Source organism: Branchiostoma lanceolatum, chromosome 7 (assembly GCF_035083965.1).
Source record: "Branchiostoma lanceolatum isolate klBraLanc5 chromosome 7, klBraLanc5.hap2, whole genome shotgun sequence".
Classification (NCBI taxonomy): domain Eukaryota; kingdom Metazoa; phylum Chordata; class Leptocardii; order Amphioxiformes; family Branchiostomatidae; genus Branchiostoma; species Branchiostoma lanceolatum.
The window spans coordinates 10454075-10475667 of record NC_089728.1 but is presented as its reverse complement, the minus strand read 5'-3'; the positions used below and the strand labels follow the sequence as shown (position 1 = coordinate 10475667).

The 21593-nt window shown below is 41.5% G+C and overlaps 5 protein-coding genes across 5 annotated transcripts; 1 reads left to right on the top strand and 4 right to left on the bottom strand.

The window, feature by feature from the left end:
* Positions 1–73: 73 nt before the first annotated feature.
* LOC136439172 (carboxylesterase 1D-like) lies at positions 74–4031 on the bottom strand. The gene is made up of 7 exons (XM_066434424.1): positions 3910–4031; positions 3337–3675; positions 2844–3023; positions 2037–2600; positions 1761–1917; positions 1221–1449; positions 74–755 (listed from the first exon to the last, which is right to left on the bottom strand). Exons 2-7 carry the CDS (start codon positions 3658–3660, stop codon positions 566–568), a joined length of 1644 nt encoding a protein of 547 aa, XP_066290521.1. The 5' UTR covers positions 3661–3675; positions 3910–4031; the 3' UTR covers positions 74–565.
* A 593-nt stretch (positions 4032–4624) lies between these two features.
* Positions 4625–8056, bottom strand: LOC136439174 (cocaine esterase-like). Its single transcript, XM_066434426.1, has 5 exons — positions 7201–8056; positions 6327–6878; positions 6027–6177; positions 5612–5837; positions 4625–5353 (listed from the first exon to the last, which is right to left on the bottom strand). The coding sequence occupies exons 2-5, from the start codon at positions 6633–6635 to the stop codon at positions 5164–5166; spliced, it is 876 nt and encodes a 291-aa protein (XP_066290523.1). The 5' UTR covers positions 6636–6878; positions 7201–8056; the 3' UTR covers positions 4625–5163.
* Positions 6648–7918, bottom strand: LOC136438357 (putative inactive carboxylesterase 4). The gene is made up of 3 exons (XM_066433124.1): positions 7688–7918; positions 7201–7380; positions 6648–6878 (listed from the first exon to the last, which is right to left on the bottom strand). The coding sequence occupies exons 1-3, from the start codon at positions 7916–7918 to the stop codon at positions 6648–6650; spliced, it is 642 nt and encodes a 213-aa protein (XP_066289221.1).
* A 1609-nt stretch (positions 8057–9665) lies between the features above and the next one.
* On the bottom strand, positions 9666–12355 carry LOC136439173 (kelch-like protein 24). The gene has a single exon (XM_066434425.1). It carries the CDS (start codon positions 12289–12291, stop codon positions 10693–10695), a length of 1599 nt encoding a protein of 532 aa, XP_066290522.1. The 5' UTR covers positions 12292–12355; the 3' UTR covers positions 9666–10692.
* A 2301-nt stretch (positions 12356–14656) lies between these two features.
* On the top strand, positions 14657–19319 carry LOC136439168 (zinc finger protein 845-like). The gene is made up of 2 exons (XM_066434417.1): positions 14657–14883; positions 15640–19319. The coding sequence occupies exon 2, from the start codon at positions 15674–15676 to the stop codon at positions 17870–17872; it is 2199 nt and encodes a 732-aa protein (XP_066290514.1). The 5' UTR covers positions 14657–14883; positions 15640–15673; the 3' UTR covers positions 17873–19319.
* Positions 19320–21593: the final 2274 nt, after the last annotated feature.

Here is a 21593-nt window from a genome sequence, read left to right as displayed (position 1 = left end):
GGGAACGTGACTTTATTAGTGTGGTGAAGGTCATGTTCTAACTATTGTTCAGTATCGACAGGGAATGCTGGTATATTCTAGGACAGTGTTTTTATTTTTTCAATTCATCAGTTTTACAAGAGTTCCTTGCTTTGACTAGAAATGATATAGGGTAACAAATGACGGTTTTAAGTGAGCAGACCTTGTAAATTGTCTTCAACTGATTAGACCAAATAAATTAGTGAGCCTATCACAAATGCCTCATAACAGGTTTTCCATGTATGTTCAAGGAATCCCACCCCCTTCCAAACATTCTGGTACATGTTACATTATGGTTCAAAACACACATCCTACAGAAGCAAATAATTAAGGCATGTTCCTGAATCATAAAGGGTTTTTTCTAAAATTTCTACATATTTTGGTCTCATAATTCAACTTGAGTAGACCTGTACTTTGGTATAGCCAACACTGTCAAGTACATGTACATAAAAACTGTTCCATATAACATTAAGCACCAAGTAAGAATAGATGAATTCAATTAAAATTCTATTGATTTAATAGAAACACTAACTCATTATCCTGAACATCACAACCTGGAAGATGCTGCCAGCTTGGGGATGATGTCATTCCACAGTTTCATCTTCTCCGACTTCAGTTCTACGTCAGCAGATGACGTCAGACCCAGCTTCATGTAGGCGGGGTTGTCAGGTGTGTACTGGGGCCACTCTGGTACCGTGGGGCTGTCAGCTGGCCCGCCGGTACGGTCAGACGGGTTCCTGGGATGGAGGAATACTTTGAATTTAGTACATTTTCATCCTACAAAGATCACAGCCCATGATCTGTTGTAGTATAAGAGCTGAATGAAAGGAATGGTAAAGGGTAAAGGTGGCATGAGTTATTATCCACTGTGTCTAGGCTAAGGTTTTGGAAGGCAGAGCCCAACTCCCTCCTTCCACCACCTTTTACCTCCCCAACTGAAGTCAGGTACCCATTTTTACACCTGGTTTGAGTGAAACAAGTTGTATAAAGTCCATTTCCCAAGGGCACAACATCGCTGGCATGTCAGGGAATTTGAATTGAAGCACGCTAACCATTATGCTAACACGATGCCACTATTAAAGGAATGGACTGATAAGAAAATGATATGCATTAACTAGGAAGAAAGACAAATTGAAAGGAATCCATTTTATGAAGTGCCATTTAAAATACAGTGATTAATTAAGCGTAAAGCAAACACTTACCCTGTTCTAGCAAAGTTAGCCCAGTAAGCCATCATGCCCATGCTGACCTGCTTGTCATCAGAGGAGAACGGCAACAGAGCACCAACTTTCAAAGGCACGTCCAGGAAGGCAGCGCCGGACACCATCATGACATCATCTGAATGGTCGCACCCCACCCAGTCTGGCCGAACAGCCGCGGCGCTAGAGGGCGCATACTGGTTCTCATACAGGTAGACTTTCTGTCCAGCAGCTGGAAAATGATTTTGTCATATTGAGGATGCATCTTCTATACTATTTGGACCAGACAAATATCTTACTTCCCAATGAAATGAGGTAAAGTACAAAACAAGATTTTATTTTGTCATTCTTGAAAAGAGTATTGAGGTCACCCTCTGGTGCTGAAAGGCATTCCCTTGCGACAGTTCTACAAAATGCAAGTGTGGAGCAAATATGTACCTGTTGCCCATATGTATTATGCAATTGTAAACCCGGCACCAATTCAGCACTAGAAAGACTACCATTGCACAGGTAACTTCTGACCAATAAAAGAAATGGACTCACCAGCATGTTTGCTTGCAGCGAGGACAGTCGGAGCAACAAACATTTGATCTCCAAAGGCCTGGGTGAACTGGTACTCTAAAGCATGTGGGTCATCTGGGTTGTCACCTTCTCTGTAGGTCCTGCGTATGGCTGAAGTGATGTTGTTCAGGTTGGACTTCTGTAAGAAATAAACATACTGTATTATTAATCGAACTAACATCTGTAAAGCAAAGGTTAATGTTAAAGAGACCAAAAAGAAGGAAAAAAGGTATAACAAAACACAGGTGCTAAACTTACCGGATAGACTGCACCCATCCTCTTTTTCAGCCTGAGAAGAAACCTTTCTTCGGTTATTCCTCGTCCAAAACCTCGGATAAGTTCGGATGGCAGCTGAAACCCATACTCGTGGTTGCCCACGCCTAGAAGATAGTCCACAGTGTGTGCCCTCCCCAGATCAAACACATCAGAAGGGCTTGCTGGAAGAAATTTCCCATCAACAACAGGGCCAAAAGCCATAAGTTCCCCTTTGGAACCTAGCTTCTTCAAAAGACGTTTGCTACAGGTGACAATTTGGTCTACTGGCTTCTCCCTAAGGCCCTCTACCATGCTGGCTATATTCTTTGTGTCACATCCCAATTCTTCTGCCAACATAACTGCTCTCTCCTGTGGATTTGAAACGACATCCAGTGTCTGACAGACCCCACTCTGAGAGATAGCCCGCTGGAACAGACCCTTACTGAGAGGTGAAACCAGGTGGTAACAGACACTAGTACCCCCAGCGGACAAACCGAATATTGTAACCCGGCCTGGATCTCCTCCAAAGTTCCGGATGTTCTGTTGGACCCAAACCATTGCCTGGATCTAAGGAGAACAATGGAAATTGCATATGACAATCATGTAGTGTTGTATGTTTTTTACAGACATATTCTTCTACTGTTGTCTATTGTATGTCACTGTCAATGTTACATGTCAGATGAGATGATAATAAGCACATGCTATGCTCTTTTATTTGATCATCCCAGAATACCATACCCTTGTCATTCATATTAAGCTATCCTTGAGATTATCAATAGCTTATTATAGACAACAGACAAATTATCTGACCTGATCGAGGAAAGCGACATTCCCAGGAGCATTCTCGTCCCCAGTGCTGAGGAAGCCAAGGGCACCGAGGCGGTAGTTGAAGGTCACGACGACTACATCTTGGTGGGCAGACAGGGACAAGAAGGGCACCTGATGCCCCAGCCCTGTTACAAACCCACCACCATGGATCCAAAGCAGCACCTACAACACATGATTCACAGATAGAATGTAGAAATATTGCAAATTCAATGTTTTGAATTTGACATAGAGAGAATGTATGATCATGTAGCTTGTTATGTGACTATCATTATAAGAAATCCAATCTACTTCCATTCATTATTGCTTTTGATGTATTGGGAAGGATTATGCCATTGGCCATTTAGTTACAGTCACACTAAAGAACAACAACATGAGGTCGAAGAGGTGAAGATGACATCATCTGTCTATTAACTTTAATGTCTTCAGTGTGAAACTTCCCTTTCATTGAAATGTCCCTGCCAAGTTTAAAACTTACGGGTAGTCCAGCCTCTTTTGCCACTGTTGGTGTTTCAATGTTCAGTGTTAGGCAGTCTTCATCGAATTTGTAGTGTTTGAGCTGAATGGGGTAGAAGCTGAAGGCATCTTGATCCTGAGGACAGTAGGCGCCCAGTTCAGTAGCATCTCTGACTCCCTCCCACGAAACGGCTGGCTTGGGAGACCGGAACCGTAGGTCTCCGACAGGGGGCGCTGCGTACGGGATGCCGACGAAGGTGTAGACAGGTTTGTCCGGCAGGTCGTTTGTGTACTGCACCGTTCCTCGCACCTTGCCGCTGGCCGTGGATACAACAGGGACCACCATGGTTGCTATTGTCAGCTGCAAAAGAAAGCACTCTTCATGATGATGATATGTCATAGAACTTAATATATACTTCCATTTGAGTAGCGGGCGCGAGGAGGGGCCGATTAGCTACGAATATAACGGTCGCGGTCGGAGAGCGAAGTTTGCGCTACAGACTGGCCAAAAATTATGAAAATGTAACTTCTACAGTATCTTTTTAACGTTACAGCTGAAGTTTCTCAAGTCGTTGAACTTATCTTGCACACTTACCGCATCTCATAAGGCGCAGTTTTATGGCGTCAGACTGGCTACATGAGTTTGGAAACAATCAATCGCAAGTGGACTTTGTCAACTTTGCTCACGTGTGGGTCACAGGGAGGTCAATGAACGATGCTACTCAAAACAGGGGACGACAATGGAAAAAAAGGTAATTGTTTGACATATTTGCCCGATAAGATTCAAAGTGGCCATTACAAATAAAAATCAAAATAATGTTATAAAATATGAATATCATATGTTTGTCGTGAGCAATACATCGAGAAAAAATAAGATATTTTCAGAAAAACACCCCTGGATATAGTAGGCACAACCACGTATATATGGACCAGTGCATTCGATTATAGGGGTATTACTATTGGTTGCTCAGACTGGAAGAAGAGCTCTACATATACTGTTCATGAGTCAACAATTGCTTAATTGTACCCATGGGAGACAGGAAGATATTAGCAATGCTCTATATTACACCACAACAGAAATAGGTGGTTGGCACTGCATGGGTCAGAGACCTAGGTGAAGTTGCCATTTAGAACCAGAGAGATTCAAAGCTTTGATTTAAACCTTATTGCGTGAACATAGCCTAGGTCAAAATCGGTGATGACTATGATATAAAGCTGGAGCATGATCGATCAACTCTCTCAAGAGGTTCGGCCAAACTGATTTTTGACCGAGGAAGAAGTGAATAGAATTTTGGAAATAACGTCATCTGAATCTATTGCCGGGGCCAGTGATCCTTTATTATCGTTTTATCAATATAGTGTACTTTTGCATCATCAGAAAAGTAAAAAGACAACTCCCAAAACACTCTGAAATCATTTTATACTACTGAAAAACACACATTACAACAAATTCAATGTGGATCATATGGAGGAACTATGCTGCCAGGATAGCGGTCTTCGATCGGAGTTATGTATACAACTTGATCAATCGAATAAAGGATGACAAGAAAATGATATTTTAGACACTTGCAGAAGCGACATCCAGCGTTTGACAAATCGGTTTTCCGAGGTGGAATCCATCATTCATTTCACGCGATTACTCCATCTTCAACGAATCAACTATGGAAATAAGTCGTCCATGCAAGCATGGTGCTGATCCGTATCATGAAACTTCTTAATTGTCGTAACAAGATGCACATATCAAACGTCTTCAAGACCAGGGCATACTATTATGCACCACACAGAGCTTTTATTGGTGGTAGTCTATGAAAATATTTACAGCTGTGACAAAACGTCATTATTATATAGTTCATCTTTCAGAAGATGCTGCGAGTTTTGGGATGACGTCATTCCACAGGGCCATCCTGTCAGGATGAAACCCTACGTCAGCAGATGACGTCAGATCCAGCTTCATGTAGGCGGGGTTGTCAGGTGTGTACTGGGGCCACTCTGGTACCGTGGGGCTGTCAGCTGGGCCGCCGGTACAGTCAGACGGGTTCCTGGGACCAAAAAAAAAAGACTCTATAGATATAAAGTAGTGTTTCATAAAGAGACGAATATAGAACAATGTGTAAAGCACAAAAAGTGACAAACAATGAATGTCTCAATAATTACTTACAATCAAAGTTACAACAAAAATGAAAACGTCATTTGAGAAATAGTTGATTGTAGTAAGACTTTAAAGTTTGTGTCTGTGACGTAGCACAACTATCTAAATAATGTGCACATGGGCAGAATTAAACATCATAAAGCCCTACCCTGTTCGGGCGAAGTTGGCCCAGTAAGCCATGAAATCCAGACTGGTGTTTTTATCTTCCTCGGAAAATGGCATAAAGCCTCCGTCCTTCAAGGGTCTGTCCAACATGGCGACCCCAGTCATGATCAGCAAGTCGTCTGCGTGGTCACACCCAACCCAGTCTGGCCGGGCAGTCCTTACAAAGGACGGGGCGTACTGGTTCTCATATAGGTACACCTGTCCAGAGGCTGAAACATGTGGAAAATATCACATAAAGGTTATCTGTGCATCTAGCGACCACAAAACCTGGGTGAAAGACTGGTAAGAAATATGCTTCAGCATGAGAATGAGAATGAGTCGATCGATAAGAGCATTTCCATTTTATAACATACGATTTAAGACTTGCCATGTCATGCATTTTATGACCGTTGACTCACCGCCGATCTTATCTGCGACGAAGACCGTTGGAGCGACGAACATCTGGTCTCCGTAGACATGTGTGAACTGGTACAGTGTGGCCATTGGGTCTTTCGAGTTATCCAGGTACTCCTTGCGAAGGACTGACACAATGCCGTCTTCGCTTGAACCCTGTTTTAGATAACAAAAATTCAAAGAATGGTCAATGAAGATTGCTTGAAACAAGAGAGAGTAAAGCTAAGTTGACGTTTATGTTTTACTTTTATCTTTTATAATATCCCAGATGCACTCAAATGCACATAAAAAATGTCCTTGCTCACCGGATAGAGTCGCCGCACAAGTCTCTTCATCATAAGGAGAAAGGTATCATGGCCCATTCCTTGTCCAAAGTTTGGTAAAGTTGCAGATGGCAAATGGAACCCGTACTCGTGGTTGTTCACACCGAGCAGGTAGGACCCCGTGTTTACTTGGCCCTTCTCTAGAAGGACATTGGGGTGCGCAGGAAGGAACACGCCGTCGACAGAGGGGGTAAAGGGCATCAGAATCCCCTCCACGCTAAGTTTCGCGGCCAAACGCTGATGAGCTGCGACGATGTCGTCAGCAGACTTTTGTCTGAGGCAGGCCATCATGCTTGCGGTGTCCTAGTGTCGCAGTTGAGTTCCTCTGCTAACATCACGGATCATGGGATTGACATCTATCGTGTCACACACCCCGCTCTGAGAGATGGCCCGCTGGAACAGACCCTTACTGAGAGGAGACACCACCTGGTAACAGGCACTCGTGCCACCGGCAGACTCACCGAAGATCGTAACCCGTTTCGCGTCTCCTCCAAAGACTCTGATGTTTTCTTGGACCCAAACCATCGCCTGGATCTGTCGTTTGATACAGAAAATTCATGTATTATATACATAAGCCTTACATAATAGCATGTCTATGGTGCCATGGACTGATGAACGAAGACGCCTTACATTTAAGCCTAGTAATGACAAGGTTCAGCATTCTAAAATAAAGCACTGAACAAGAAGTTTGCATTTACTTCGTATCTCTTCGAAATTTTATCCAGTTGCTTGATTAACTGTCTTTTGGCGTATCTTATTACCTGGATGACTAACCTTCATCGAACGTATGTATCCCTTCGTTGTACAGTGTATCTACTTTTGTGAGAGAGGCTGTAAGAAATTTGATATGAAATACCTGATCCAGGAAGCCGGAGTTGCCAGGCGCGTTCTCGTCCCCAGTGCTGAGGAAGCCGAACGGCCCAAGGCGGTAGTTGATCGTTACCACGACAACATCCTGGTGAGCCGCTAGTGACGTGAAGGGTGTTGTATCCCCTCCGCCAGCCATGAGACCCCCGCCGTGAATCCACAGCAGTACCTGGGTGATTAGTCATTATTGATTATTTTAAAATAATCATCTAACACGCTGTACATGTGCTACTTTTATATGGTCAATGTTACCAATTGATGCACAATAAAATCTTTTTACTCATTAAGAGCTTTTCGCTTTTTAGAGAAAGATGAAACGTTTGATAGTATCGTGATATTGGTACTCTATGCGTCACAATATCCATATACCGCAAGTCCAGCATCCTTTGCCAATGTGGGCGTGAAGACATTCAGTGTCAGACTGTCTTCGCTGAAACTGACGACTATTTTAAAACGCATATGCTTGAAGATAGAGCCGTCCTGTTGACAGAAGCAGCCTGGCTCAGTGGCATCCCTGATTCCCTCCCACGGCCTTGAACGGCTGGCTTCGGGGCGCGGAACCGCAGGTCTCCGACAGGGGGCGCTGCGTACGGGATGCCCTTGAAGGTGTAGACAGGTCTGTCCGGCAGGTCGTTTGTGTACTGCACCGTTCCTCGCACCTTGCCGCTGACCGTGGTGACCACTGGATGCTCTTCGCTGTCTGACATGTCTGCTGGAATGGAAACGGAGAGCCACATCAAATGACAGGGTGGTACATAAACGGAAATATACCAAATTTTAAAGCTACTTAGCTCTATCAATATATTATATGAAATGGGGCATTTTCAACATGATAGTATCTTACAGCTTCATATTCGATACATGGAGTATCCGATGATTGAAACGTGTGCACTGTATCATCTACGTCAGTCTCTGAAAATAACTAGTAATTAGGTCACGTCAGCAGCTATGCAAAGTGTTGTCATTCACGCTAGTTAATTTAGAACACCGAGGAACACACCTTTTCAACTTTAATTCACCTTCCAGCTGCAGGATAATCAACGTTCTATACCCGAGCAATAACAACCTTTATCTCCGAAAAGCAGATCTTCTTCTGCAATCTTAGCTCAGATCACTGCCCCAGTGCATCACCTGTTCCCCTGGCCCCAAGCAGCCTTTGTTAGTTCGTGTAACGTGAGTAACGGCTTACTCGTTAGGCAAACAGTTGTCCTAAATATAATACGCACCGAGAAGTGTTTTTCGCAAAGGTGACTCAAAGTTGTTCCACTCACCTCAGGAAGACAGACACACCTCTGCTATATCAGCAATGTAGTAACGTTAACTGTTTAGTAACTCAGTGGTGATCTTTCAGCCCTTGATCAAGCCAATATATCTTTTTACGTGTTGATGGCCTGTCCGAAGAAAGTCAATACATCTACACTAAATGACCTATACAGGTGAGGTCAATGGGCGGGGCCATTAACCTGATTAGGGGGTGGGGGTTGTACAGTGTGGCAGATCCTTTTTGCCTGTCAGTTTGACAAGTACGTAAGTGGCAAAGTGTCAGATATCATCCTTCTTTTGACATTCCAATGTAGTATGTCTGTAGCACTGTATTGCTCATTTTAGATGGACTTCTACAAAGTGATAATTAGAGTCAATTCCATGTCACCGAGAGGGTTTTCAGATAATATTGCTAGTGAGTTCAAACAATTTTAGGTAAAAGACTATTCCAGTCGTAATGTTCTAAATTGTTCAAACAATCAAGAATTAAAGTTTGAACATGTTTGAACTTATTTATATATGTTGGAACTATTTGGAAAGTAATTGCACAAATGTCTCTTTATTCAGAACAATTTTCAAACATCTATGCGATTGTTTCACTGTTTGAACATGTTGGAACAATTTGCATCATTTTTCAAATGGTAGATTTGGGTTATTGCCCCCATAAAAGTAGGTGCTAATCGCACTCTATTGTCTGCCTCTGTATATTTTTAGATTTCACGTCTGGACCTTTGTCTTGAGGTGTCTATATGCATGGCACCCAGGCCTAATCCCCTATACTTTGAAGGGATGTGTGAATTGCCCTGTTCCCATCCCACTGACCCAGTTATACCATGTTGTTATAATGTTGGAACATACAGGAACAAATGATCAACCTATTTTCCAACAGTTTCGAAAATAATACAAATAACATGTGTAATGTTAGAAATTTGTCTAACATGTTGGAACACAGCAGAAACTATTTAGAACATCACATGAATGTTGGAAATTGTTCTAAACAGTCACTTACCTCCCTTAGATTGTTACAAAGGTTTTGCAAATGTTAGAACAAAAGGCAACAAACACCCTCTCGGTAATGTGGAATCGACTCTACCATAACATTTCCTCAAAAGAGCCAATACAATTAAAGGCTAAGGTTTATTCTTTAATTGAATTAAGAAGGTTTACAAATCAATAAGTTGTTATCACACCTTTTGAATTTGAAATGTATGTACCTTTATTCAATATCTAACACCTTTGATCATATGAGGCTGTTTTACAGAAAGTTTGACACTACCAGGTACATGTAGTAAGAAGTACATCTTTATACATGTGTACACCAAGTACATCTTTATACATGTGTACACCGTAAATGGCTAATCTTCTAAGTCAGCAAATAACTGTTACAACATTTACACTTACTACTAGTATATGTAGAAGTGTACATGAGGTTCCTGTCAACTTACATTTACAAAGATAGGTGTGCATCACAACTATAAAGTATACATTACAATGGCTTACATGTCTACATGACACCTGTTACTAATGATATATACCTATCCCAAATGAACACCAGTCTAAGGAGGGAATAAACTTTAAAGCATCTCTCCTCTGCAACATAATAACACAATTCAAGTTGAAAGAATCTCCATGAAGTTACAATTTTGTTTTGCCAAAAGTAAGCTGATCAAAATGAACACTAGTCTAAGGAGTGAATAAACTTTAAAGCATCTCTCCTCTGCAATATGATAACACAATTCAAGTTGAAAGAATCTCCATGAAGTTACAATTTTGTTTTGCCAAAAGTAAGCTGATCATTTAGCCGGTAGAAAATTCCTTAATCATCTAAACCGTAACAATTTGCTAACAAAGCTTCATTCATTATCATCATACATCCAGAGATCATCATTCATTATACATGTATCTTAGAATCAGATGTGTAAGGAAACATAAGATAAACCAGGCAGAAAAGTTCAAAATTAACCTATTTTCTTGCACGCTCAGTGTAGCCAGTTCCCTTGAACATTTCCATGGGAATACAATCCTAGATAGAGTTTGCCAGTACAAAAAGTAAAGTAAGTAAATAGAAAAAGTGGTCAGATACTTTTTCCAAAGGCTTGGGTGGAAACTCACTACAAACAATAAAGACATAATTTCCTTCACGTGAGGATCACCAAGAGGAGAACTTGTAACTAGAAGTCACAATGAACTGGGGACAGATGTATTGAGAACTGAAACATCATTCATCCAAGATTTCAACATACGACCCCGTGTCAGTCCAATGTAGCTCAATGTCTTGTTCAAACATCATAGGCGAGTCAGTGGGGATGTGGGGAGCTTTGTATTTTGATAATGTTACAAGACTAATGTTGTGTTCACATAGTGAAACTGGTAGATCCTTTAAATGACACAACATCAGGGTATCACTACTCACATCGTAGCACTGAACTGTTGCCTGGGTAGAAGCGGGCATGTATAGATCATAATCATGATCACGACCACCAGTGATATATATCTCAGACCCACACACAGTTGCACTGCTGTGCTCCCATGGGGCCTCACTACTAGCCAACTCCATGTAACAATCTTCCTGAGGATTGTAGCACAGGACACGGTCTAACTGTCCACCAACCAAATAGATCCTAAAACCAACTGTGCATGCTGATATACCCTGTATCGCTCTTGGCAATGGTGTTGCAAGAGTCCACACATTTTGGGTGGGATCATAGCACTGAAGAGCATCTGTGGTTTTCCCAAAGCCAGACATACCACCAAAAACATACACTTTTTCACAACAGGTTGCTATGCCAAAATTGCTGACTGCCAGCTTCAGATCTGCCTTTTTCTTCCAACACTTAGCTTTCTTGCTGTACATCTCAACAACAGGTAGCTTAAGCTTTTTTTCACCACCTGACGTTCCCCCAACAACATACACCCGTCCATTCAGAGCTGTCATTCCATGCCGAAGTCTTCCTCTCTTCAGAGGACCCAACCTAAACCAAGAATTCAGAGATGTCTTATACCGCCATGCTTTACACAGAGTCATGTCACCCCCTGTCACTATTACATCATTTTTAACAACACATACTGCACTGCCTGTTGTTTTCTGAAGGGATGTTGGCAATAGAGACATATCGACAAAGTCACAGTGGAGGTTAAGCCTGTACATAAAACGGTTCTTTTCTGTCCCATAGTATCCTGCACCACCCCCAAACACTAGAATTTCTTCTTTGAAGATTTGGCGAGGTATAGATTCATCCTTTAAGAGAAAGTTGATGTCATCAATCCCAGCAAACACCTTGTCTGTCTCCATGATGTTCTGCAGGTAGTCTTGGTCCATACATGTGAAACAGACAAATTCCATGAGGTGCCTGAGGTGTTTTTCTCTTTCCTCTAGATTGTACCTTGCCCAATGCATGACTGCCTCCAACACTCGCTCCTCTTTCTCAGCATGAAGGCCATTATGTGAGATGTATTCTACTAGAAAGTCAACAGGTAGCTGAAGGAACTCCTCAGTCCTGCAAACGTCTTCAAAGTTCTTAAGGGCAAAGCTTCTTGCCAGCCCAGACAAATGTGTTTTCGACACCTTGTCTGCCAGTGCCCAGGTTGCCAAACATGTCTCCGGACATAAGTGCTCATTTAAAAAGTCTTCACAGCGACATTCGACAGGCTCAACTTGAAGCATGTTTGCTGCTTCAAATAGGTGCTGGATGTTGTCAGTGGTGATGTTGAGCTTGGATGTGTAGGCATAGTCAACCAACATTTCTAGAGTCTCTCCATTCACCCCACCTATTTCTATCTTGTCCTTCTTACTCTCACTGTGGCTTCCACTGAACATGGCCTTAAAGTAGTCGGTGCAAACAGACAGAACCAGGCGATGACAGGGGATCTCCTTTCCCTCCCCACACTTCAGCTCCTGCAACCGCTTGAAGAACCAAGCAGCATAATGGTCGTCTGCAACTTCAGAACTGCCATCCATTGCTACATAGAGAGAAGGAAAAATTGCTCAGAACATAGAATTGTGATTTTTGAAAGGGAAGCAAGCACAATTGTGCCCTGTATCTGATCATATCAAAATGAAGGCTCTCCTTGCAATATATTCATATGTAGTAACTGGGGAAAATTTTTTACAGTATCAAGAGTAGAAAAAAAAAACGGCACAACTATATGGGATACCTAAACCATTGTCTGTTTGAAGACCCTCTTCAAACAAGAGTTCAGAGACCCCATACCTCATGTAATATTTAGAGCCTTTGAAGGTTTACTGTTTTATCTTTTCTCATTGAATATGCAAATAGGGCTGTAATTAGCATAATCTATTCTAATTGATAGTTTTCTCTACCAAAATTACATATATATTATATGTAAATGTACAAGTCATTTGCATGATTTATGATGAAATGTAGATATGTCTATGATGGCCGATTCCTCGGCTACTGGACATTACCGGAAGAAGAAGATATCAAATTCTGCCAAAGGAAATGCACAGACATTTCTTCACACCCCTATGCACAATGATGTATGCCTTTAAAGTTACACATGTCAAAAGTATGTAATTTCCATAATCTACCACTAAGGAATTACGGCACTTTCATCATGTTTAGCCATACCTAGTATGGCTGAACATATTGTTTTTACTCAGGTTTCTTCTCCTCCTTCTTCTTCTTCTCCTGTCAAATCTTCAAATCGATTCATCTCTGTCATTTTTTGACCAAATGACCTGAAATTTGGTACAAAGGTAGTGTTGGCAAATACCCTCAGCCGTTTTTTTATTTTTTCGATATTGACCTTGAAAGTTATTTTATTGAGGTTTTGCTGACCAAATACGTACATTTTGGCCTCCTGTGCTCTGGAAATACATCCAAATGACCTGAAATTTGCTATGGGGGTACATTGAACAAATGAAATAGTCAAACTTTCAAAGAACCCCATTCGCACTTTTGGCATACATCACTTCAAAATACGATTTTGCAGGGTATTTTGGGGAGAACATTGGGTATTTTCCTCATATGACCTAAAGGTCAGTGACCCCAACCGCACCTGGCCTGCCTGTGACCATTGCAACCACCTGATTGGCCAATTGAGTTAATTAAGTTATATTGCATTCCTGGCGCAGGTGTGCTGGTATTCATACCAAATTTGGTATTGGAATGCGTAGGACATGTGCTTACATGGCTTTGTTCACTTTTTTTTTAACAAAGATACACCTCTCCAGTTCCTATGTATTATGGAGAGACTAATTGTTTTTAAACTCAATTTTGGACTGGGGCGATCCATTTTTTTTTAGTGGAAGTATTTTAGAATGGTCCATTGTTATTTGGGGACAGCCCATTTTTGGCATGGCGAGGAGTATGGCTAAACATGCTGTATTTGCTCGCAAATGTTGCCTTTCTAGTATTAATTATTGATTTCCATGCATAATCTACCACTAAGGAATTAAGGCACTTTCAAATTAATTATGCAAATTAGTCTCATTTGCATAAATGGCATCTGTTAATGTTCCACCTGTCATAAATTATATCAGTTACATGTATTATAACGGAATATAGAATTTCCTCGTTAATTATTAATTATCATTATTTATTATCAATTTGCATCTCATTCCATCGTCTCTTTGGTCAGTTATCAACCTAAAGATACTGCTACAGAAACACCCCTCAGGGTCCTGCAGTTCCATAGTATTATAAAGCTGCTAGGGGGCCCAAACCAACCAAAGTTACTTGTGCCCCCACCCACCACCCCCCCCTCCCCATATACATGCACACACGTCCATCTAACTACACCGTCACAAACTAACCACATGATCCCCTATGTGGATATACAGTTGGCGTTGTATAAGCTTATATCATTGCGAATGCGCCTACGGTTTATTTCAAGGGCGAGTTGAGGAAAATAAAAAGCATGACTTACCGAGAAAGTTTTGAGTTGACCCAGTTTACACAAGCCGTGCGCGATGCAATGTGGGAAATGTTGTTTTGGGCTATTCCACAAAATGAAAATCTGGGGAGGTTGATTTGCCTTGCACCCGTTTGTTTTTCACTCCTAAATGTCATATACCACCGTCCAGAACAACCCCTGTGTACATTCCTTACTCACCCCTATATTATATGCTCCTATGCCCCACTATCCCATTTATTAGACCCACCCGGCCCCCGCCCCATCAACATCATGTCCTTCCTACACCCCCCTATTCTGTTCTAACGGTCCATTTTCCTTGGGAAATCTTGGCATCATCGGGCGTGTTGACACAGCAAAAAGGAAAAGGAAGTTTTTGAAATCTCGTAATTTGGTCCAAGTTTATGTTTTAGTAACTTTTGCAACACTATTACATTACCACAGAGAACATTTCTTCGCACTCAAAGGTTTGATTTGGACAAGGACCTCCTTGATTGAGTCGGTAACGTTCCTGGCGCGACAGCCCAAGTTTGAGGTATGTTTTGAAATGATCCCCATCGACGTAAAAATATAAAATAATTTTTGAATGTTTAGTGATGTCTGGGTGCCATCAAATTCCATCACTGGTTTCTTAAATTGCTGGTCCAAGTCCTTGAAACATGTCAATGACGTGGGAGGGTAAAGATCGAGTGGCTTCAACGGTAAGGCCGATCGGAAAATACAGAAAACCGACAGTAGATCTATCAGTAACGGTTGATGAATTTGCATGTATTCAAGTATCAAAACTAATACCGTAAATGAATCACGGGCATAATCAATCTAGATATCCTTGGGTATATCACTGTATGTGGCCATTACTGGAATTCACATTTGCTGCAGAAATTGAGAATCTGTGTAAATGCCTTGGCAAGTTTTCAGGTTTTCGCAGCATAAATATTTATAAAGGACACGTGTACTGGGAGCAAATCTGCTAGTTATTAGTGCTCCCTTTGTCTACTCTAAACAGCGGGGCCCTCTAGGCTTATCTTCAATTTGAAGCAGATGTTGATTTGTTTTTAGTCGACAGTTCATTCTTTTAGCTCAGGTGTCAGTGTAATGTGAGTTCAAAATACACATGTACCTCTTTTCTGTTACCTACAATATCATAGGTAAGGCAAAATCTACCAAACAACTTTTTTTTTTCAAATGCAAAATTAAAAGTTGTTTTTGTTTCCTTGAATAGATTGCCCAGATAGTGAGTTAACATCATCATTTTTTTCATCATATTTTTTTATATCTTTCTTTCTAACAGTAACAGAAGAAGAGAAGGAACAGTAAATCAAGAGATGGAAAATTCCAGCTTTGGACAACACATACCAAAACTCACTGTTGAGAGACCCTACATGTGTGAGGAGTGTGGATACAGGGCAGCTCAAAGGTCTCGTCTTTCCACACATATGAGAATCCATACAGGAGAAAAGCCGTACAAGTGTAGCCAGTGTGACTATTCTGCAGCACAGAAATCCAATTTGGACCAACATCAGCTAACTGAACACAATAGTGAAAAACCCTACATGTGTGGAGAGTGTGGCTACAAGACAGCTTACCGGTCTTACCTATCCCATCATATGAAAACTCACACAGGAGAAAAACCCCACAAGTGTCACCAGTGTGACTATTCTGCTTTGCATAAATCTGCTTTGTGCTACCACGTCAAAGCAAAACACTCTGGAGAAAAACCCTATGTGTGTGAGGAATGTGGTTACAAGACAACTGGAAAGTCTCAACTTTCAAAACATATGAGGACTCATACAGGAGAAAAACCCTATAGATGTAACCAGTGTGACTATTCTGCAACACAGAAACAACATTTGGACCAACATCAGCTAGCTAAACACACTAGTGAGAAACCCTACATGTGTGAGGAGTGTGGCTACAAGACAGCTAAACGGTCTAACCTATCTCATCATATGAAAGCTCATACAGGGAAAAAACCCTTCAAGTGTCACCAATGTGACTATTCTGCTTTGCATAAATCCACTTTGGACTTCCACCTGGCAAAACACACTGGTGAGAGACCCTACATGTGTGAGGAGTGTGGATACAGGGCAGCTCAAAGGTCTCGTCTTTCCACACATATGAGAATCCATACAGGAGAAAAGCCGTACAAGTGTGACCAGTGTGACTATTCTGCAACACAGAAATCCAATTTGGACCAACATCTGCTAGCTAAACACAATAGTGAAAAACCCTACATGTGTGGGGAGTGTGGCTACAAGACAGCTTACCGGTCTTACCTATCCCATCATATGAAAACTCACACAGGGGAAAAACCCCACAAGTGTCACCAGTGTGACTATTCTGCTTTGCATAAATCTGCTTTGTGCTACCACGTCAAAGCAAAACACTCTGGAGAAAAACCCTATGTGTGTGAGGAATGTGGTTACAAGACAACTGGAAAGTCTCAACTTTCAAAACATATGAGGACTCATACAGGAGAAAAACCCTATAAATGTAACCAGTGTGACTATTCTGCAACACAGAAACAACATTTGGACCAACACCAGCTAACTAAACACACTAGTGGGAAACCTTACATGTGTGGGGAGTGTGGCTACAAGACAGCTAAACGGTCTAACCTATCTCATCATATGAAAACTCATACAGGGGAAAAACCCTTCAAGTGTCACCAATGTGACTATTCTGCTTTGCATAAATCCACTTTGGACTTCCACCTGGCAAAACACACTGGTGAGAGACCCTACGTGTGTGGGGAGTGTGGATACAAGACAGCTGGAAAGTCTCACCTTTCCAAACACATGAGGACTCATACAGGAGAAAAGCCATACAAGTGTGACCAGTGTGACTATTCTTCAGCACAGAAATCCAACTTGGACCAACATCTGCTAGCTAAACACAATAGTGAAAAACCCTACATGTGTGGGGAGTGTGGCTACAAGACAGCTAGTCGGTTTCACCTATCCCATCATATCAAAACTCACACAGGGGAAAAACCCTACAAGTGTCACCAATGTGACTATTCTGCTTTGTACAAATCAGCATTGAACTACCATCTCAAAGCAAAACATTCTGGAGCCTCAGGAGAAAAACCCTACATGTGTGGAGAGTGTGAATACAAGACAGCTGTACAGACTAGCTTATCCAGGCACATGAAAACTCATTCAGGGAACAAGCCATACAAGTGTGACCAGTGTGACTATTCTTCAGCACTGAAAGCCAATTTGAACAGACATCATTTATCTAAACACACTGGTGAGAAACCTTACATGTGTGGGGAATGTGGGTACAGGGCAGCTCTAAAGTCCAACTTATCCCTGCACATGAGAAGGCATACAGGAGAAAAGCCATACAAGTGTGACTGGTGTGACTATTCTGCAGCACACAAATCCACTTTGAAGTACCATCTGACAAAACACACTGGAGAGAAACCCTACATGTGTGACAAGTGTGGATACAGGACTGCTCAAAGGTCTAACTTATCCCAGCACATGAGAACTCATACAATCGTACAGCCATACACGTGACTATTGTGACTATTCCTACAGCACAGAAATCAAATTTGTACAAACAGTATCCAGCAAAACAATACTGAGGTACTCTACATATGTTGGTGTGCTCTGTGCCAACAAATGAGAAGTCATACACTGGTGTAACCTAGTGTGATCTTTGTGACTATACCATGTAGATTGGACATTATATGCAGCAAAACACACTGGTGAAAAAAGTACAGGAGTGTGTATAGTGCTGTACTGACATTCATATTTTAAGTTCCCATCTGACCCAACATTTAGAAATGACAGAAGAGAAAAATACCATTGGGCTTGTATTGTGACTCGGCTATTGAAGACTGATCCATTTCGAGCAAACATCTAATGAAAGATGTTGGTGAAAGTCATGTACATGCTGTGATTAGTTGAGTATGATGTTTGCTGACAATTTGAGAACTCAGGAAGAAGCAAAATCTTGCAAAGCGTGGTCAGTGAGACTATTTTGCAGCATATTTTGGAAATCCACTTGGTCAGGGAACATGACTTGACAGGATAGTGAGAAGTGCGCATGGTTTGGAGGAGAGTCTACTACTACTTCATCTCGCTACAGAACAGTCTACTTTGTCTTGATAGATGAAGTTCATGCACAAAAAAGTAAGTTGGTAACAATGGATGTTATCATTATGAGGTGTACATTTTTGTACGTGTACATGTGCATCAAATTAGAACTCACAATCAAATTAGAGCTGTGTACGGTACTGATAGTGATACAGTAGTACCGGGTACAATCAATTAGGTACAGGTCCAAAATACCTGAACCCTGCTGGACCGGTACTGGACCGGTACTAATCAGGTCAAGCCTGACTCAGGGGATGGCCACTGTGACAGAAAAAATTACTATGAAATAACTGTGCATTAAAGCCACATCCATACTATACTCCAGTACATAAAACACATTTGCAAGGCTGGAGTCTTCATAAAAATAATGCCTAGCACAATTTGATATTATGTTGTTACCAATTCAAACATGCCTTTGTCCTTATTGACAATCTACCATTTAGTTCAGGTTCAGGTCCGGACCTGTACCTAAACCTGAGTACCTGTACCTAAAATTTGTTTAGGTACACAGCTCTACATCAAATACTTTAGGCGAAATCATAAGGACTTTAAGAATCATAAGATATATAACTTAGTGATGAACTTTTTAAGTTAATGTCTTTTCGGACCTTTTCTTTTACAGCAGAAGAATATGTTTACATCTGTCTTGTAAAGAATTTTAGCAGGTGTGGTCAGGCACTGCCTGTATAAAAGGCATTACTTATTAGTAGATGAAGTAATAGTTTAGATGTTACTAGTATTAGCTCCTGAAAGTTGGTATTTGTTTTTATTTATATCTCCATTTAATGACATTAGGTTGTTTTGTTGAACCTGTAGAGTGATTAGGCCATGCAACAACTAGAAATAAATTGTGTTTTATCCAGAAGTTGTAATATGTCTGGACCTTCATAAATTGTCCATCCCCCGTTTTTATGCATATCGCGCATGTAAACCCCCGTCTGTTGGCCATGGTGCAGTTAATATGTAAGGGAAGTCTTGCGGCGTTTTGTCCTTCAGGAGTTGCTGTACCGCTCCAGGCCTCCAGGCACCATCTCTCGCCAAGGTTGCCGGAAACTGCTCCCCGGCCTAGGCAAGGCATTAATGTTCTCACGTACATATAACCAATATGGCTTTTGCCAGTTTCCGCTATATCAATGCAAGCAGAGGCAGAAAGGAGGCCAACGCTGGATTTTGTTTCCCTACAGTATACATTAAATGGCAACAAAACTACAGCATTGTGGATGGCATAAATTCTACATGTTCAGTGTAAGGCTTCACAATGTAAGTTCTAGATTTAGTTGTAATAGCCTTACAATGAGAAGGCGTCCGTTAATCGACCACAGAGTGCACCACAGGTATTTTGGCCAATGGCAGTTTTGAAGGAGACATCTCAACATGTGATGTTCTCTTATCGTTATGTAGGCCCAATGCAAACACTTCTACTATATGTCCTCACTCATATTTTCAACTCCTATTTAGAGGAAGGCTACATTCCAAGACAATGGAAACAGGCAGTCATCACTCTCAGTCTGATTCCAAAAAAGTCGCCAGCCCCACTTGATAATCTACGGCCCATCTCCCTAACCTCAGTTCTCATCAAAGCATTTGAATCATTTGTCACGAAATGGGTTCTCCAGGACGTGGCCAATGTACTGGATCCTAACCAGTTTGGTTGTAGGAAAGGAATTTCCACCGTTACATACACCTGATAACGTCTCCCGATGTTGATTTATTTAGTTTACAGTTTGAAGATAAACCATGTTTCTTCTTTTATCATTTGTACGATGAGAATTCCTTATTTGGTTTCTTCAATTCCTCGTACGATACGTTTTCTCTTTCTTGCTATAGTATCTCTTATTTCACCTTGTGCAGTACTAGTTGCTTGTATAATACATTACTAGTTGTTTTGATTTAGATTTTGAATAGTTAGTTGTTTAAATTTGAGTTAGATTTTGTTAAATGTAATATATGTATAGCCTGAGTACCAACCTCCGTAGTGACCGCTGGCTCAATAGAATTCGCTTGCTAACCACGTGGTTAGCAAGCGAATTCTATTGAGCCAGCGGTCACTACGGAGGTTGGTACTCAGGCTAATATATGTACGCCTAAAGTACGCAATTCAGCGTCCTCTGCTGCGCTGAGGACGCTGTCATGTATTTGAGAGATGAATGAATGAACGAATCCATAAACATATTATATAGTGGGGCTATGTTTTCGCTATATGTAATAGGTATACAATCAACCCAGCTTCAAACAAACAATTAATTCTGAACTTAAGTGTTTCTGAACCTCCATTTACAATGCATTTCTCTACCTCGTACAACAACATTACTACATTTAAGACTTACAGCATATAGATTCTTGATTACATACATAGACATTGAATAGACATCTATAAGCAAATCAATTAAAATATTTTTTGAATAAGCAAACCCACCAGTATTAAGATATCATGCTCGTGCATCGCATGAAGTGTCGGGCAGATGATTTTGCTTGGACAGCCCTAAATAGGGATTTGTTACTCGACAAAAACACTGAGAGCAGCATGGCGTATGGACTGGGTTTCAGACGTCGGCGAGTTAGGGGATGTATCGGTACAGCGTGTTGATAAGCCTTATTTTCCACATTTTGGGGACCCATGGTAGTAGTAACAATCAGACGAGAGAAGCATTTCATTAGCAGGTCACTAGCGACAGTTTCAGAAGGGTATGCGTTTCACATCCCCGTGCCTCATCCCCAGTTCTCGGAGAGAAACGAATCATGAGAGGGGCTTCTTACGGTCGCCGCCGCTTTAAGTCATACCTCTCCCTAGTGCACCTTTGTCGGCTACTAGGACCTTGTGGTATTTCTCTTCACGCAGCAACCTCTGTCTGAGCTGAGCAGTTGTTTCACTGCGGCATTACGGGATGGGCAAGCTGACGCTCTTATGTATGCGCATAAACCTGCTGCTTTATCTCTTCTTTCAGATTGAATCGTCTGAGATGGACTAAAGCATACCGCTGCTCTAGTTGTGTTTCTGTGGGTCCAGCATTGCAAAGGATAAGACGAAGAAAGCACGCTCTCCAAAACACCCACCAACTAGTACAATGTCCTACACTTATCCATTGTGCCTTCTTGGCTCTCAGTAGATTGTCGAGTTACCTGTCCTGACCCTGTCGGA

What these genes read in the sequence shown, in the direction of transcription:
- LOC136439168 (XM_066434417.1), top strand. Translation starts at nt 15,674, where the DNA reads ATGGAAAATTCCAGCTTTGGACAACACATACCAAAACTCACTGTTGAG.
- LOC136439172 (XM_066434424.1), bottom strand. Translation starts at nt 3,660, where the DNA reads ATGGTGGTCCCTGTTGTATCCACGGCCAGCGGCAAGGTGCGAGGAACG. An exon ending in ATGTCGCTTTCCTCGATCAG is followed by an intron (nt 2,601 to 2,843) that starts GTCAGATAATTT and finishes TGTTCTCCTTAG; the next exon opens with ATCCAGGCAATGGTTTGGGT. An exon ending in GGATGGGTGCAGTCTATCCG is followed by an intron (nt 1,918 to 2,036) that starts GTAAGTTTAGCA and finishes TATTTCTTACAG; the next exon opens with AAGTCCAACCTGAACAACAT.
- LOC136439174 (XM_066434426.1), bottom strand. Translation starts at nt 6,635, where the DNA reads ATGATGGCCTGCCTCAGACAAAAGTCTGCTGACGACATCGTCGCAGCT. An exon ending in TTGTGCGGCGACTCTATCCG is followed by an intron (nt 6,178 to 6,326) that starts GTGAGCAAGGAC and finishes TATCTAAAACAG; the next exon opens with GGTTCAAGCGAAGACGGCAT. An exon ending in GCCAACTTCGCCCGAACAGG is followed by an intron (nt 5,354 to 5,611) that starts GTAGGGCTTTAT and finishes TTTTGGTCCCAG; the next exon opens with GAACCCGTCTGACTGTACCG.
- LOC136439173 (XM_066434425.1), bottom strand. Translation starts at nt 12,291, where the DNA reads ATGTTCAGTGGAAGCCACAGTGAGAGTAAGAAGGACAAGATAGAAATA.
- LOC136438357 (XM_066433124.1), bottom strand. Translation starts at nt 7,918, where the DNA reads ATGTCAGACAGCGAAGAGCATCCAGTGGTCACCACGGTCAGCGGCAAG. An exon ending in CTGCTTCTGTCAACAGGACG is followed by an intron (nt 7,381 to 7,687) that starts GCTCTATCTTCA and finishes CTAATCACCCAG; the next exon opens with GTACTGCTGTGGATTCACGG. An exon ending in ACTCCGGCTTCCTGGATCAG is followed by an intron (nt 6,879 to 7,200) that starts GTATTTCATATC and finishes ATCAAACGACAG; the next exon opens with ATCCAGGCGATGGTTTGGGT.